The sequence below is a fragment of the Salvelinus fontinalis genome, chromosome 34 (genome assembly GCF_029448725.1).
Source record: "Salvelinus fontinalis isolate EN_2023a chromosome 34, ASM2944872v1, whole genome shotgun sequence".
NCBI classification, from domain to species: Eukaryota; Metazoa; Chordata; class Actinopteri; order Salmoniformes; family Salmonidae; genus Salvelinus; species Salvelinus fontinalis.
Genome location: NC_074698.1, coordinates 23,246,889 through 23,263,373, shown reverse-complemented (window position 1 = coordinate 23,263,373; position 16,485 = coordinate 23,246,889). Strand labels below are relative to the sequence as shown.

At 45.1% G+C, this 16,485-nt stretch overlaps 1 protein-coding gene across 3 annotated transcripts in view; it reads right to left on the bottom strand.

The window, feature by feature from the left end:
• Positions 1 to 16,485, bottom strand: part of asic2 (acid-sensing (proton-gated) ion channel 2) — a 469,696-nt gene that overhangs the window by 23,651 nt on the left and 429,560 nt on the right. For all 3 annotated transcript variants that reach the window (XM_055898169.1, XM_055898168.1, XM_055898167.1), the window contains one exon: positions 2,119 to 2,246. In XM_055898169.1, the coding sequence (XP_055754144.1) occupies positions 2,119 to 2,246 (128 nt within the window). The remainder of the gene's footprint in view (positions 1 to 2,118; positions 2,247 to 16,485) is intronic.

Here is a 16,485-nt window from a genome sequence, read left to right as displayed (position 1 = left end):
TTATGGCAAATAAATAAGCAAAGAGAAACGACAGTCCATCATTACTTTAAGACATGAAGGTCAGTCAATACGGAACATTTCAAGAACTTTTAAAGTTTCTTCAAGTGCAGTTGCAAAAACCATCAAGCGTTATATGATGAAACTGGCTCTCATGAGGACCGCCACAGGAATGGAAGACCCAGAGTTACCTCTGCTGCAGAGGATACGTTCATTAGAGTTACCAGCTTCAGAAAATCCAAATAAATGCTTCACAGAGTTCAAGTAACAGACACATCTCAACATCAACTTTTCAGAGGAGACTGAATTGCAGCAAAGAAACCACTACTAAAGGACACCAATAACAAGAAGAGACCTGCTTGGGCCAAGAAACATGAGCAATGGTCATTAGACTGGTGGAAATCTGTCCTTTGGCCTGATGAGTCAAAATTGGAAAGTTTTGGTTCTAACCGCCGTGTCTTTGTGGATGAACGGATGATCTCCGCATGTGTATTTCCCACCGTAAAGCATGGAGGAGGAGGTGTTATGGTGTGGGGGTGCTTTGCTGGTGACACTGTCTGTGATTTATTTAGAATTCAAGGCACACTTAACCAGCATGGCTACCACAGCATTCTGCAGCGAGACGCCATCCCATCTGATTTGGGCTTATTGGACTGTCATTTGTTTTTCAACAGGACAATGACCCAACACACCGGCTGTGTAAGGGCTATTTTACCAAGGAGGAGAGTGATGGAGTGCTGCATCAGATGACCTGGTGTCCACAATCCCCCAACCTCAACCCAATTGAGATGGTTTGGGATGAGTCGAACCGCAGATTGAAGGAAAAGCAGCCAACAAGTGCTCATCATATGTGGGAACTCCTTCAAGACTGTTGGAAAAGCATTCCAGGTGAAGCTGGTTGAGAGAATGCCAAGAGTGTGCAAAGCTGTCATCAAGGCAAAGGGTGGCTAATTGAAGAATCTCAAATATTAAATATATTTTGATATGTTTAACACTTTTTTGGGTTACTATGTAATTTCATATGTGTTATTTAATAGTTTTGATGTCTTCACTATTATTCTACAATGTAGAAAATAGTACAAATAAAGAAAAACACTTGACTGGGTAGGTATTCTAAAACTTTTGACCGGTAGTGCATTATTTAGTATATGTAAAGACATGATTAAATCAAGAATAGTCTGATGGGTGACAATATCAGCCTATTACTTGTGAATGATATACTATGACTTGTGAATGATGCCCAGTGTAAGGCAAGAGAAAATGCCTTTTTTAGCTACTCTCTTTAATCCTAGTCGCACACCTCGTGTAGCCTAGCCCATAGGCCTTTATGTTTTAATAAGGTTTGTATCACACCTCGTGTAGCCTAGCCCATAGGCCTTTATGTTTTGATAAGGTTTGTATCACACCTCGTGTAGCCTAGCCCATAGGCCTTTATGTTTTAATAAGGTTTGTATCACACCTCGTGTAGCCTAGCCCATAGGCCTTTATGTTTTGATAAGGTTTGTATCACACCTCGTGTAGCCTAGCCCATAGGCCTTTATGTTTTGATAAGGTTTGTATCACACCTCGTGTAGCCTAGCCCATAGGCCTTTATGTTTTGATAAGGTTTGTATCACATCTTGTGTAGCCTAGCCCATAGGCCTTTATGTTTTGATAAGGTTTGTATCACACCTCGTGTAGCCTAGCCCATAGGCCTTTATGTTTTGATAAGGTTTGTATCACACCTCGTGTAGCCTAGCCCATAGGCCTTTATGTTTTGATAAGGTTTGTATCACAACTGGCATCCATGTATTGTAATCTTCCTGCCTCAACTGTATATGCGCACACACACACACACACACACACACACACACACACACACACACACACACACACACACACACACACACACACACACACACACACACACACACACACACACACACACACACACACACACACACACACACACACACACCTGAATAGAATGTTCTTTATCAGAAGTGCACGTTTTTCATCTCGGAGAGATAAGCTCCAGTCAGGAGGAGGTTGAAATTGAAATCTAAAAGTGAAAATTGTCAGGAAGATTGAAGCAGACCTATTCAGTGTGTACAGTAATAACTTAGGTCAAAGGGCACCTACCCTCTGCTCCTGAGTGGCAACAAAGGTCTGAAAGCCCGGGGCAACGCCAAAGCCCAGCTCGTGGACGAACGGGGGCTCTGCCTGGCTGTGGATCTGCACCCGCACTCCCGCCTCGAACGCTGTCTCCTCTGTGGGGGAAAACATAGACACACACAGGGAGATTAACAGTTACTATCACACACACACACACACACACACACACACACACACACACACACACACACACACACACACACACACACACACACACACACACACACACACACACACACACACACACACACACACACACACACACACACACACACCAGACTTAAAAGTACCTAATATACACACAATTACTTGAACAAAGTAAAAGACAGTGAAATTCCTTTATGAATCACCTTTAGTAGATGAATGGTGAGACTGTGAATGATAGCCATATGCTTCCCGGCCTGCCTTCTTCCTCTATATGGATAACATGCGTTCAGTGGAAAGTCAGCCCATTTGCCTCGGCTCAACATCAAATAGAGGAGCAGGAGTAGAAATTCCACTGGCTGTCTCTTAACTATACACATGACAGAGCTGTTACCCAGCCAGTCACACACACACACAAGCACACACACACGCACTGTGGCAACCCGGGCGCCATCAGGGAGCTACAAAGGCAGGAGCAGGACCTTGGTCAGCTCCAGAGGGCTGGCGAGGTCAAGGTGAGTCAGCACCATGAACAGCTCTACAGGCACCAACTGGGGCTGGTGAATCAACACCAATATTACCCAGTCCAGGCGCTGCAACCAATTGGCACCTGGAATTGGTCCCACCTGTCCCTCGTTATCCCAAATGAGTATAAGTAGAGGTGCAGTCACTCGGGCAGACAGGCAGAGGGTACGCCTAGTCCTCAGAAGAGCCGGAGTGAGTATGATAAGCACCTTGATCCAATGACAAAGAAGATACTAGGCAATGTTTGACTCACCTTTCTCTCTCTCTCTCTCTCTCTCTCTTCCTGTTCTCTGCCCCAAAGGATGATTACCTAATCCTGGGCAGCACACCACCCGGCACAAGTAGAGAGCATGGATTGAAACCCCGGACTCATCGCTCTCTCTATTTTGTTTTGTTCATTGACACAGGCGGTCCGAGGAGCTGCCACGACAGACATAGTGGCCCACGAGTTACCTGAGAGGCTTTTCAGTTGTATTTCTCCCCTCCCCATTCTCCCCCACTTTTATGAAAGAACTACCTTGTTTAAAGCACCACAAATTGGTCTCCCGCTGTCTTACTTTGTGAGTTTCACCTCTGACTCCCCTGGGCTGCCACAACGCACGCACACATACAGTGACACTTTACAAGGACACAGGCAGGCAGACATTCTCCAAGCATAGAGACCCTCTTCCAGACAAACATCATCCAGACCCGCACACAAATTCTCCACAGGTAGATGTGTTAACACACTCACGGGCACGCACACACATTCACACACACACACACACTGAGAGTTTGGAGGAAAATAGGCTTTATTCAAATCAATAACTTTCTCTCCGCAGTCTTCTCATCCGGCAGCCATGTTGCTGTGCATTCAATCAAGCCGCCCATCCTCCTCCATGTTTGACAGGCAGCAGCTTCAATCAGGCTGCTGGACTGGAACAGTGAAAGCAGTGGAAGACTGAGCAGAGGGAGCACGGCACCCAGGGTTTGCCAGCTTCTTTAAAGGGACGGCTGTGACAGAGAACACAAAGCCCACCACGGCATCACCCAGCACCCATCCATCACACAGCTACCTGCACTCAGAAAGGAAACGCACCGTGACGTCTGGGATGGGGACGGGGTAACGTGTGGAATAGGAAATCAAACAGGTGCTGTGTGTGTGTGTGGCTGCCTTGTAGGACAGGAAGCAAGTCCCAGTACTGAATCACCAAAGCAGCATGTCTTGTGTCTGTTCTGGGTGGAGACATATGATGGTTCACTTTTTGCTATTCTACTCTACCTGTGGAATAATGTAGTAACCACATCAACGTTTATTGGTTGTGTAGACAGATTTGCAGGTGCAGCGAAATACTTCTGTTTCTAGCTCCAACAGTACAGTAATATCTAGCAATACAATAACAATACACACATAATCCAAAAAGCTAATACAATTAAATAAAATGAATATCCATACTGTCTATGTAAATATATAAGCAGGGGTCGTGTATATATTTATAAATGGTGTGTATAGACAGTATATGAATAGAAAAGGTGTTATATAGGATGAGCCTTGACTAGAATACAGTATATACATATGAATTGGGTAAAACAGTATGTAAACATTATTAAAGTGACCAATGTTCAATGACTATGTACATTGGGGAGCATTCTCTGAGGTGCAGGGCAGAGTGCCGGGTGGTAGCGGACTAGTGACTGTATCTAAGGTTCAGGGCAGGGTACTAGGTGGAGGTTGGCTAGTGATGACTGTTTAACAGTCTGATGGCCTGGCAATAGAAGCTGTTTTTCAGTCTCTTGTGCCAACTTTGATGCACCTGTACTGCCTCTGCCTTCTAGACGGTGGCGGAGTGAACAGGCCATGGTTCGGGGGGCTGAGGTCCTTGATGATCTTCTTGGCCTTCCTGTGACACCGGGTGTTGTAGATGTCCTGGAGGTCAGACAGTGTGACCGCACCACCCTCTAGAGAGCCCTGTGGTTGTGGGTGGTGCAGTTGCCGTACCAGGAGGTGATACAGTCCAACAGAATACTCTCGATGGTGCATCTGTAGAAGTCTGTAAGGGTCTTAGGGGCCAAGTTGAATTTGTTTAGCCTCCTGAGGTTGAAGAGGTGCTGTTGCGCCTTCTTCACCACACTGTCGCTGTGGAGGGACCATTTCAGGTCCTCAGTGATGTGCACGCTGAGGAACTTGAAGCTTTTGACCCTCTCCACTGCGGCCCCGTCGATGTAGATGGGGGCGTGTTGGATGGATGGGTAATCATGGTGGTGTCATGTACATTATGAGGAAAATATATATTCTTATTGAAATACTAATTTAGATGGGAGAGAACGGAGGGCAGGGGTTATGTGAGCATCAACACACACTGCTATGTAAGTTTACTGTACAGTCCATCACGAACACAACAAATCCCCATCACCAGATTTGATCTGAATGAGATGGACAGATAGAAAGTGTGATGACCCCTGAAGGTTAGATTGAAATAATCATCATCAGTACCGCCATCATCATTCTTATCACCATCGTTTCCACAGGTAATGTATTTGGGTGGGACTTCCGAAATAAATGACTATGGTATTTCATTTGCCTTCCTCTCAGGGCGTGTCAGCTGTGATTCCATCTCCGGCTGAAATGAGAAATCACGGAGTAGAGGGGAATAAGAGAATCAGTTGTTGCAGAGGAAGAAAACGGGCTGAGAGTGTGTGAGAGAGAGACAGAGAGAAAGAGCAAGACAGAGATAGTGTGTATGTATGTGTGTGTGAGCGAGCGAGCGAGAGCTAGAGAGAGAGAGAAAGACAGAGAGAATGTGTATGTGTGTGTGTCCACGAATGTGTGTATGAAATCAAATAAGAACAGTCACATCTAATCTTGTGTGGGCCCCTGCTGCCAGGGGTTCACGTCTCCCACATAGCCCGAGGTCAACCTTGTTTCTGCTATTCCATCACAGACATTACATTCCCTCTCTCCCGCCACCCCTCACACACCTCCCTCCACCCCTCACACACCTTCCTCCCTCCACCCCTCCCACACCTCCCTCCCTCCCTCCATCCCTCACACACCTCCCTCCCTCCATCCACCCCTCACACACCTCCCTCCACCCCTCACACAGGTTCCTCCCTCCACCCCTCACACACCTCCCTCCCTCCATCCCTCACACACCTCCCTCCCTCCACCCCTCACACACCTCCCTCCCTACATCCCTCACACACCTCCCTCCCTCCACCCCTCACACACCTCCCTCCCTACATCCCTCACACACCTCCCTCCCTCCATCCCTCACACACCTCCCTCCCTCCACCCCTCACACACCTCCCTCCCTACATCCCTCACACACCTCCCTCCCTCCATCCCTCACACACCTCCCTCCACCCCTCACACACCTCCCTCCATCCCTCACACACCTCCCTCCACCCCTCACACAGCTTCCTCCCTCCATCCCTCACACACCTCCCTCCCTCCATCCACCCCTCACACACCTCCCTCCACCCCTCACACCCCTCCCTCCCTCCATCCCTCACACACCTCCCACACAGCCAGAGGGTTTGCCAATTGTCATACACCACAGCTCTGGACCCCACACCCACTACCCAACCAATCTGCCATGCTGTAGCCTTACTGATCCAGCCACTTGTGTTTGATCAGGCAGCAAGTTTGACACTACACTGTCCTCCTTCTAGAAATATGCCTGCTGTTCCATGTTGCATTTGATGAGTAACATTGATCATTTGGACATTCATGTAAACAGGGGTGTTTCATGGTCAAGTTTCCACACACACGTATGCACAAGTCAATGTGTATTATTACCAAGAAACACTAAAAAGGCATCGGAGGAGTATTTTCCACTCCAGTGTGGATCATACCCGCTGTCTGACCTGTTGTTGAATAAACAACCTCATGTTTTATTTGAGGCCTCACAGCAGTTGAGAAGCCTGAGAGTGCTGCATTAATGTTACGTTCCCCAGTTTCTGTGTTGTAGTTTCTATTTGAGTGTGTGTGTTTCAGAAGATGGCTTCCTGAAATTCTCCCCAAGCAGCTGATTGGTCGGCCCCAATTGATGATTGGAGAGCTGACCCCACCCCCTCGTCAAGACGCAATGCCTTCTGAAGCTATAAAAGCCAGTCTTCTGTTGTTCAGGAGAGAGAGGTCATAGGCAGTCTGAGATCATTGCAGTCTGAGATCATTGCAGTCTGAGATCATTGCAGTCTGAGATCATTGCAGTCTGAGATCATTGCAGTCTGAGATCATTGCAGTCTGAGATCATTGCAGTCTGAGATCATTGCAGTCTGAGATCATTGCAGTCTGAGATCATTGCAGTCTGAGATCATTGCAGTCTGAGATCATTGCAGTCTGAGATCATTGCAGTCTGAGATCATAGCAGTCGGAGATCATTGCAGTCTGAGATCATTGCTGGAGAATTTGATTGTGATATAGTGTTGGTTGTTTATCAGAAAGCGTTGGTATGTACTGTGTTAGTTGTAGCTGGGAGCAGTTGGTATGTTCCGTGTGAGATTGTTGCTCAGCTAGAGCTTATTTGATGTCCTTTGTTTATTAGTTTGAGTAATTGTTTGACATTCTGTTTCATTTGTTCCCAGGGGGGAAGAGGAAGGCACCTAGGGAGTGCTTAGGCAAGAGGCCCGCGGGCATACATATATCCGTAGTATATTCACTGTCTAGGTGCACTAGGTAAGACCTGGGTGGACCACCCCCTGTATTTGTTAGCGCACCAGGCGGTGCTAAGTTAGGTAAGTAGTGGGTAGGCAGGTTAGATAGGAGAGGGGGAGCTTTGATATTTACTTTCTTTGCTTTGGTTCCATCCAGCCCCTTTTCCCCATATTACCGTGTAAAGGAAAATCTAAACAACTCAATGGGGAATCAGAATCTAAACAACTCAATAGGGAATTAGAATCTAAACAACTCAATAGGGAATTAGAATCTAAACAACTCAATAGGGAATTAGAATCTAAACAACTCAATAGGGAATTAGAATCTAAACAACTCAATAGGGAATTAGAATCTAAACAACTCAATAGGGAATTAGAATCTAAACAACTCAATAGGGAATTAGAATCTAAACAACTCAATGGGGAATCAGAATCTTAACAACTCAATAGGGAATTAGAATCTAAACAACTCAATAGGGAATTAGAATCTAAACAACTCAATGGGGAATCAGAATCTAAACAACTCAATGGGGAATCAGAATCTTAGCAACTCAATAGGGAATTAGAATCTAAACAACTCAATAGGGAATTAGAATCTAAACAACTCAATGGGGAATCAGAATCTTAACAACTCAATGCAGAATCAAATCGAAGAGAGAGAAAGGGAAAACAGAGGGAGGACAGGAGAAAGATATAGCAGCATGAGAGAACGGGGAGAAAGAACATGGAGCGAGAAAGGGATGGAGCGTTATAGAGAGAGAAAGAGGTGGAGAAATTTGTCCTGGCTCGTCTGTGAAAAGATGAGAGAAATCAAAGTCAAGGACTTCTCTTTCATGGTTACAAATGAAGGCCGTGGCTAATCTATACTCTCCTACAGTATCCAACGCTTCAGATGGGAGTCAGGATGGAGTCATGAGAGTGTGTATCAATGTTAACTCAATCACTATGAGGCTGTATACGATCACATACACTGAGTGTACAGAGCATTAGGAACACCTTCCTAATATTGAGTTGCACCCACTTTTGCCCTCAGAACAGGCTCAATTCGTCAGGGCATGGACTCTACAAGGTGTCAAGCGTTCCACAGGGATGCTGGCCCAAGTTGACTCCAATGCTTCCCACAGATGTGTCAAGTTGGCCGGATGTCCTTTGGGTGGTGGACCATTCTTGATACACACTACTACCATACCCCGTTCTAAGGCACTTAAATATTTTCTCAAGTCTTAAAAATCATTCTTTACCCGGTCTCCTCCCCTTCATCTACACTGATTGAAGTGGATTTAACAGGTGACTTCAATAAGGGATCATATCGTTCACCTGGATTCACCTCGTCAGTTTATGTCATGGAAAGAGCAATGTTTTGAACACTCTATTGGTGGGAATACTTTGGAACAGATTTGGTAGTGGTGGGATGCTGGAAATAGCTGAGCCAATTGAAGTAGGTGAAAGGGAGGAAGTGAACATTCACTTTCATCGTTTTAAAGGTGAGATAATGAGCTGACTGTGGATATTCTAAGATATCCCTCAGAACAATTTCAACTTAATCCTGTTATATAAGCAAAACCTTCACCTAAGATCTACCTGGCTACTTTCATAGCACAATATGAATTACAAAGGCTAGTGTTTCCCTTTGTTTAGTACATATAAACAACCCATCTTAATGCTTTGATGCTTAGATAGCTCTACATGACTCCTGGTACAGTTGAAGTTGGAAGTTTACATACACCTTAGCCAAATACAATTAAACTCAGTTTTTCACAATTCCTGATATTTAATCCCAGTAAAAATTCCATTTTAGGTCAGTTAGGATCACCACTTTATTTTAAGAATGTGAAATGTCAGAATAATAGTAGAGAGAATTATTTATTTCAGCTTTTATTTCTTTCATCACATTCCCAGTGGGTCAGAAGTTTACATACACTCAATTAGTATTTGGTAACATTGCCTTTAAATTGTTTAACTTGGGTAAAACATTTTGGGTAGCCTTCCACAAGCTTCCCACAATAAGTTGGGTGAATTTTGGCCCATTCCCCCTGACAGAGCTGATGTAACTGAGTAAGGTTTGTAGGCCTCCTTGCTTGCACACACTTTTTCAGTTCTGCCCACATATTTTCTATAGGATATAGGTCAGGGCTTTGTGATGGCCACTCCAATACCTTGACTTTGTTGTCCTTAACCCATTTTGCCACAACTTTGGAAGTATGCTTGAGGTCATTGTCCAGTTGGAAGACCCATTTGCGACCAAGCTTTAACTTCCTGATTGATGTCTTGAGATGTTGCTTCAATATATCCACATAATTTTCCTACCTCATGATGCCATCTATTTTGTGAAGTGCACCAGTCCCTCCTGCAGCAAAGCACCCCCACAACATGATGCTGCCACACCTGTGCTTCTCGGTTGGGATGGTGTTCTTCGGCTTGCAAGCCTCCCCCTTTTTCCTCCAAACATAACGATGGTCATTATGGCCAAGCAGTTCTATTTTTGTTTCATCAGACCAGAGGACATTTCTCCAAAAAGTACAATCTTTGTCCCCATGAGCAGTTGCAAACCGTAGTCTGGCTTTTTTATGGCGGTTTTGGAGCAGTGGCTTCTTCCTTGCTGAGCGGCATTTCAGGTTATGTCAATATAGGACTCGTTTTACTGTGGATATAGATACCTGTTTCCTCCAGCAACTTCACAAGGTCCTTTGCTGTTGTTCTGGGATTGATTTGCACTTTTTGCACCAAAGTACGTTCATCTCTAGGAGACAGAACGCGTCTCCTTCCTCAGCGGTATGACAGCTGCGTGGTCCCATGGTGTTTATATTTGCGTACTATTGTTTGTACAGATGAACGTGGTCCCTTCAGGTGTTTGGAAATTGCTCCCAAGGATGAACCAGACTTGTGGAGGTCTACAATTTTTTGTCTGAGGTCTTGGCTGATTTATTTTGATGTCAAGCAAAGAGGCACTGAGTTTGAAGGTAGGCCTTGAAATACATCCACACGTACACATCCAATTGACTTAAATTATGTCAATTAGCCTATCAGAAGCTTTTAAAGCCATGACATCATTTTCTGGAATTTTCCAAGCTGTTTAAAGGCACAGTCAACTTAGTGTATGTAAACTTCTGACCCACTGGAATTGTGATACAGTGAATTATAAGTGAAATAATCTGTCTGTAAACAATTGTTGAAAACATGACTTGTGTCCTGCACAAAGTAGGTGTCCTAACCGACTTGCCAAAACTATAGTTTGTTAACAAGACATTTGTGGAGTTTTAATGACTCCAACATAAGTGTATGTAAACTTCCCACTTCAACTGTATGTACGATCAAGAACATTTCAGGTAAAAGAAAGCATTTAAATGACTGTTAGTCTAGTGGAATCTACACTCAACAAAAATATAAACCTAAAATGCAACAATTTCAAAGATTTTACTGAGTTACAGTTCATATAAGGACATATGTCAGTTGAAATATATTCATTAGGCCCTAATCTATGGATTTGACATGACTGGGAATACAGATATGCATCTTTTGGTCACAGATACCTTAAAAAAAGGGATAGGGAAGTGGATCAGAAAACCAGTCACCATCTGGTGTGATCACCATTTGCCTCATGCAGCGCGACACATCTCCTTCACATAGAGTTGATCAGGCTGTTTATTGTGGCCTATGGAATGTTGTCCCACTCCTCTTCAATGAGTGTGCAAAGTTGCTGGATATTGGGGGGATATAGACACGCTGCCGTACACGTCAATCCAGGGCATCCCAAACATGCTCAGTGGGTGACATGTCTGGTGTGTATACAGGCCATAACTGGGGCATTTTCAGCTTCCAGGAATTGTGTACAGATCCTTGCGACATGGGGCTGTGCATTATCATGCTGAAACATGAGGTGATGGCGGCGGATGAATGGCATGACAATGGGCCTCAGGATCTCATCACAGTATCGCTGTGCATTCAATCCATCGATAAAATGCAATTGTGTTCATTGTCTGTAGCTTATGCCTGCCCATAACATAACCCCACTGCCACCATGATGCACTCTGTTCACAACGTTGACATCAGCAACCCGCTCACCCACACTGCACCATACACTGTCTGCCATCTGCCTGGTATAGTTGCAACCGGGATTCATCCGTGAAGAGCACACTTCTCCAGTGTGCCAGTGGCCATCGAAGGTGAGAATTTACAGTTACGATGCCGAACTGCAGTCAGGTCAAGACCCTGGTGAGGATGACAAGCAGGCAGATGAGCTTCCTTGAGACAGTTTCTGACAGTTTTTGCAGAATGTCTTCAGTTGTGCAAACCCACAGTTTCATCAGCAGTCTGGGTGGCTGGTCTCAGGGGATCCCGCTGGTGAAGAAGCCGGATGTGGAGGTCCTGGGCTGGCATAGTTACACAGGGTCTGCAGTTGTGAGGCCGGTTGGACATCAGTGGTATTGTGTTGTGTGACAAAACTGCACATTTTAGAGTGGCCTTTTATTGTCCCCTGTACAAGGTGCACCTGTGTAATGATCATGCTGTTTAATCAGCTTATTGATATGCCACACCTGTCAGGAGGATGGATTATCTTGGCAAAGGAGAAATGGCCACTAACAGGGATGCAAATAAATCCTCCACATACAACACCCGTTCTGCCAGTCACATTCTGTTAAAGGTCCCCAAAGCACACACATCCATGGGTCCTCTTTTCAGTTCCCTGCAGCGAGCGACTGGAACGAGCTGCAACCAACATTCAAACTGGACAGTTTTATCTCCATCTCTTCATTCAAAGACTCAATCATGGACACTCTTACTGACAGTTGTGGCTGCTTTGTGTGATGTATTGTTGTCTCTACCTTCTTGCCCTTTGTGCTGTTGTCTGATCCCAATAATGTTTGCACCATGTTTTGTGCTGCTGCCATGTTGTGTTGCTACCATGCTGTTTTCATGTAGTTTTCATGTTGTGTTGCTACCATGTTGTTTTCATGTTGTGTTGCTACCATGCTGTTTTCATGTAGTTTTCATGTTGTGTTGCTACCATGTTGTTTTCATGTAGTTTTCATGTTGTGTTGCTACCATGTTGTTTTCATGTTGTGTTGCTACCATGCTGTTTTCATGTAGTTTTCATGTTGTGTTGCTACCATGTTGTTTTCATGTTGTGTTGCTACCATGCTGTTTTCATGTAGTTTTCATGTTGTGTTGCTACCATGTTGTAGCAACACAACATGAAAAGGTCTTAGGTCTCTCTTTATGTAGTGGCTCCAGAGTGGCGCAGCGGTCTAAGGCACTGAAGTGCAGTGCTCGAGGCATCACTACAGACACCCTGGTTTGATTACAGGCTGTATCACAACCGGCCGTGATTGAGAGTCCCATAGGGTGGTGCACAATTGGCCCAGCGTTGTCTGGGTTTGGCTGGGGTAGGCCGTCATTGTAAATAAGAATGAGTTCTTAACTGACTTGCCTAGTTAAATAAAAAATAGTGTTGTGATGTGTGTTTTGTCCTATATTTGTATTTTATATTTTAAATCCCGGCCCCCGTCCCCGCAGGAGGTAGGCCGTCATTGTAAATAAGAATTTGTTCTTAACTGACTTGCCTAGTTAAATAAAGGTAAAAAAACAATTTAAATGTTGCGTTTATATTTTTGTTCAGTGCAGTGTAAAAACCTCACAGTCTGATGTAAAATGCTAAGTGTTTAACTCCCCACTCCTGTAAAAATTCAGTAGTTAACCCAAAGGCAGAATGAGATAACAAGTCTTCAGATCAAGAAAAGAGTGAGAAAACTCGCCTGGCTCTTCCACTTTCTAATTTGAACTTCAGTTGACCTCTCTTGCAGACAGGGACAATCCATACAACATCCCACACAAACACGGCCAAGATCGCGTTGTGTTCGATAAGGACTTAAGTACAGCGAAAAAAGGAATACATTGATTGGAAACAAGAGAGGAAGCCTGTTGATACTGTGAAAGGTGGTTGTAGTAAGTGTTGATACTGTATTATGCACCCTGGGCAAAACCTTAGGTCGAAATCAATAGCAGTTATGTGCATACTTTCCATATGTTGTGTGTTTCTGTCTGAGGACAATGAACAATAACAACGTGTGTGGTATTGGAGAAGCCAGAGGTCAAGTGCAATGGCTGAGTCCCAAATGGCACGCGATTCCCTTTATCGTGCACTACTTTTGAGCAGGTCCCAAAGTAGTGCACTGTACAGGGAATAGGGTGCCATTGGGGTGAAGCCAATGAGTTTCATCAGACACACAGTGGAGAAGTGGAGCTGGAGGTTAGCACTCCGCCTGCAGCAAATCTCTCTTTAAATTCACATGAAAGTTATTCAAATGTTTATAAAAGTAAATGGTTGGAGAAAATGACTTCGATGAGGTCCTAATCACTTGACAAGTCGTCATTGAATTCCACTTGACAACCCTGCAAATATTTATGATGCACTTGAGAGATCAGCCCCTCGAAGACAGCTACTGTATGAGAGGAAATGAGAGAGACAATCTAAAGCTCTCATTATTTCTTCCACCGAGCAATCCTGATGCCAATGTGAGTTGCAGTGTATCTAGGCAACTGCATATCTATTTCTAAAACTTCGCACACACATAAGCTGGTGATCAAATTAAGATAGCACATCTGTAGTTAAGTGTAATAGCAAACGGGTTGGGTTGTGTACGTTAATGACTAATAAAGGGATTGTTGTCATAATTTTTTAAAATCAATCTAGACTAATAAATATAAATGAAAAACACAAGAATGACTTTACACTACAGATGTAGGATCTTCATTTGATCACTCTTTTGTTGCACAGTAGGAAATGTAAACTTGTAGTATATTCAATGTTTGAAAAGGCTTCTAAAGTTTGTAATATCCACTTTAAAATGTCAGACTTGATTTGCCCTTACAAAAAATGTATCAACCCCAACAAAAAAGTCAATTAATTCTAATCCACATAATACTTCGCATTTTCTGTTGCTGCAAGATCATTTTCCTGCTGTAGAAAACTGGCTCAAATTAAGATCCTACATCTGTACTGTGCTCCTGTTATTGCTCATCCAATCCAGATGAAGAACACGGCCCGGTTTTTATTTTATTATCTGGATTTTGACCTGTCGGATAGGATTAAATGCATAGAAATGAAATTAATTGAACAGACAAATCATTGACTTGAATGGGACCCATTCTATTCATTCAATTTCTATGCATTTCATCCTATCCAATAGGAAAAATCTAGATAGATAACTTTTAAAAAACTGGGCCCAGGAAACTGTGGATTTTGACTACCCCCAGCTGACAGTAAAATACCCAGGAACCAAAAATACAAGAGTTCCCTTCTTCAGATCAATAAACATCCCATGCCAAATGTCAACACCCCCTCTTCCTCCATGGTTCTATCCTGATACTGTCCACTTCCTCTGTACTACAAACTAACTCCTGTGAGTCCAGACATGACAGTATGGCAGCAAAACAAGCTGCCTCTCTACCCTCTAAAGCTCCCAGGATGCAGTTAGCCACAAACCTGACCATGGAGACGATGCAGCTCTGATTGACTGCAGGCCTTTGCCAGGCAGACAGAGAGGAGAGGGTGAGAGGAGGGGTGGAGCGAGAGGAGAGGGTGAGAGGAGGGGTGGAGCGAGAGGAGAGGTTGAGAGGAGGGGTGGAGAGAGAGGAGAGGGTGAGAGGAGGGGTGGAGAGAAATAGGGAGGGAGAAAAATAATAGAAAGGCTGAGGTAGGAGCCCTGTTCCGTGTGTCCAGTGTGTCTAATATGTCCGTTGTGTCCGGTTTGTCTGGTGTGCCCGGCGTGTCCAGTGGGTCCGGTGCCTCTGCTTAGGAGCAATAGTCTTGATTTAAGTCTCTAAAGGCACTGAGGCCTGCTTCTCTGTGAGGTGGAAGCTGTGAGGAGGAAGTTGCAAGGAGGAAGCTCTGAGTAGGAAGTTCTGAGCCCCCTGTTATCTGCTGACAGGACTGAGCCAGCTGGTTGTGTGCTAATTAATCCATACAGACACACAGAGGGATAAACAAGGGCACCATTCAGGGCCCTCCATCCCACTAGGAGACTCGACAAAGAGCTCTAAACTCTCACTGTAACGGTCCTGACCTGTTTTATGTTGTTTTTGTATGTGTTTATGGTCAGGGCGTGTGTTTTGGGTGGGCAGTCTATGTTTTGTATTTCTAGGTTGGGTTTTGTGTTCGGCCTGGTATGATTCTCAATTAGAGACAGGTGTGTATCGTTTGTCTCTAATTGAGAGTCATACTAAGGCAGCCAGGGTTTCACTGGGGTTTTGGTGGGTGTTTGTTCCTGTGTCCACACATGGACGGTTGAAGGTTAGTCACGTTTGTTGTTTTGTAGTTTTGTAGTGTCTTGTTTGCTGTTTTCATTAAAAGATGGCTTATTTCCCTCAATCCGCATCTTGGTCCTATCCATGCTCCTTCTCGTCTAAGGGGGAGAACAACAATGACTGCCTTTACAGAAACACCCACCACAACAGGACCAAGCGGATTGAGGAGAGAGAAAAGGAACTAAATCAATGGAGAGAAGAGGAATGGAGTTGGGAACAAATATTCAACGGAGAAGGACCCTGGGCTAAGGTTGGAGAGAATCGCCGCTCTCGGGAGGAGAGGAAGGCAGCCACAGCCCAGGAGCGCTGGTATGAGGAGGCAGCACATAGGAGAGGCCGGAAGCCCGAGAGGCTCACCCAAAAATTTCTTGGGGGGGGCTAAAGGGGAGTGTGGCGAAGCCGGGTTGGATACCTGAGCCAACTCCCCGGGCTTGCCGTGGAGTAAGAGGGCGTCGTACTGGTCAGACACCGTGTTATGCGGTAAAGCGCACGGTGTCCCCAGTACGCGTGCTTAGCCCAGTGCGGGCTATTCCACCTTGCCGCACTGGGAGGGCTAGGTTGGGCATCGAGCCGAGTGCCATGAAGCCGGCCCAACGTATCTGGTCTCCAGTACGTCTCCTCGGGCCGGCGTACATGGCACCAGCCTTACAGGTGGTGTCCCCGGTTCGCCTGCAGAGCCCAGTGCGGGCTATTCCACCTCGCCGCACTGGCAGGGCTACGGGGACC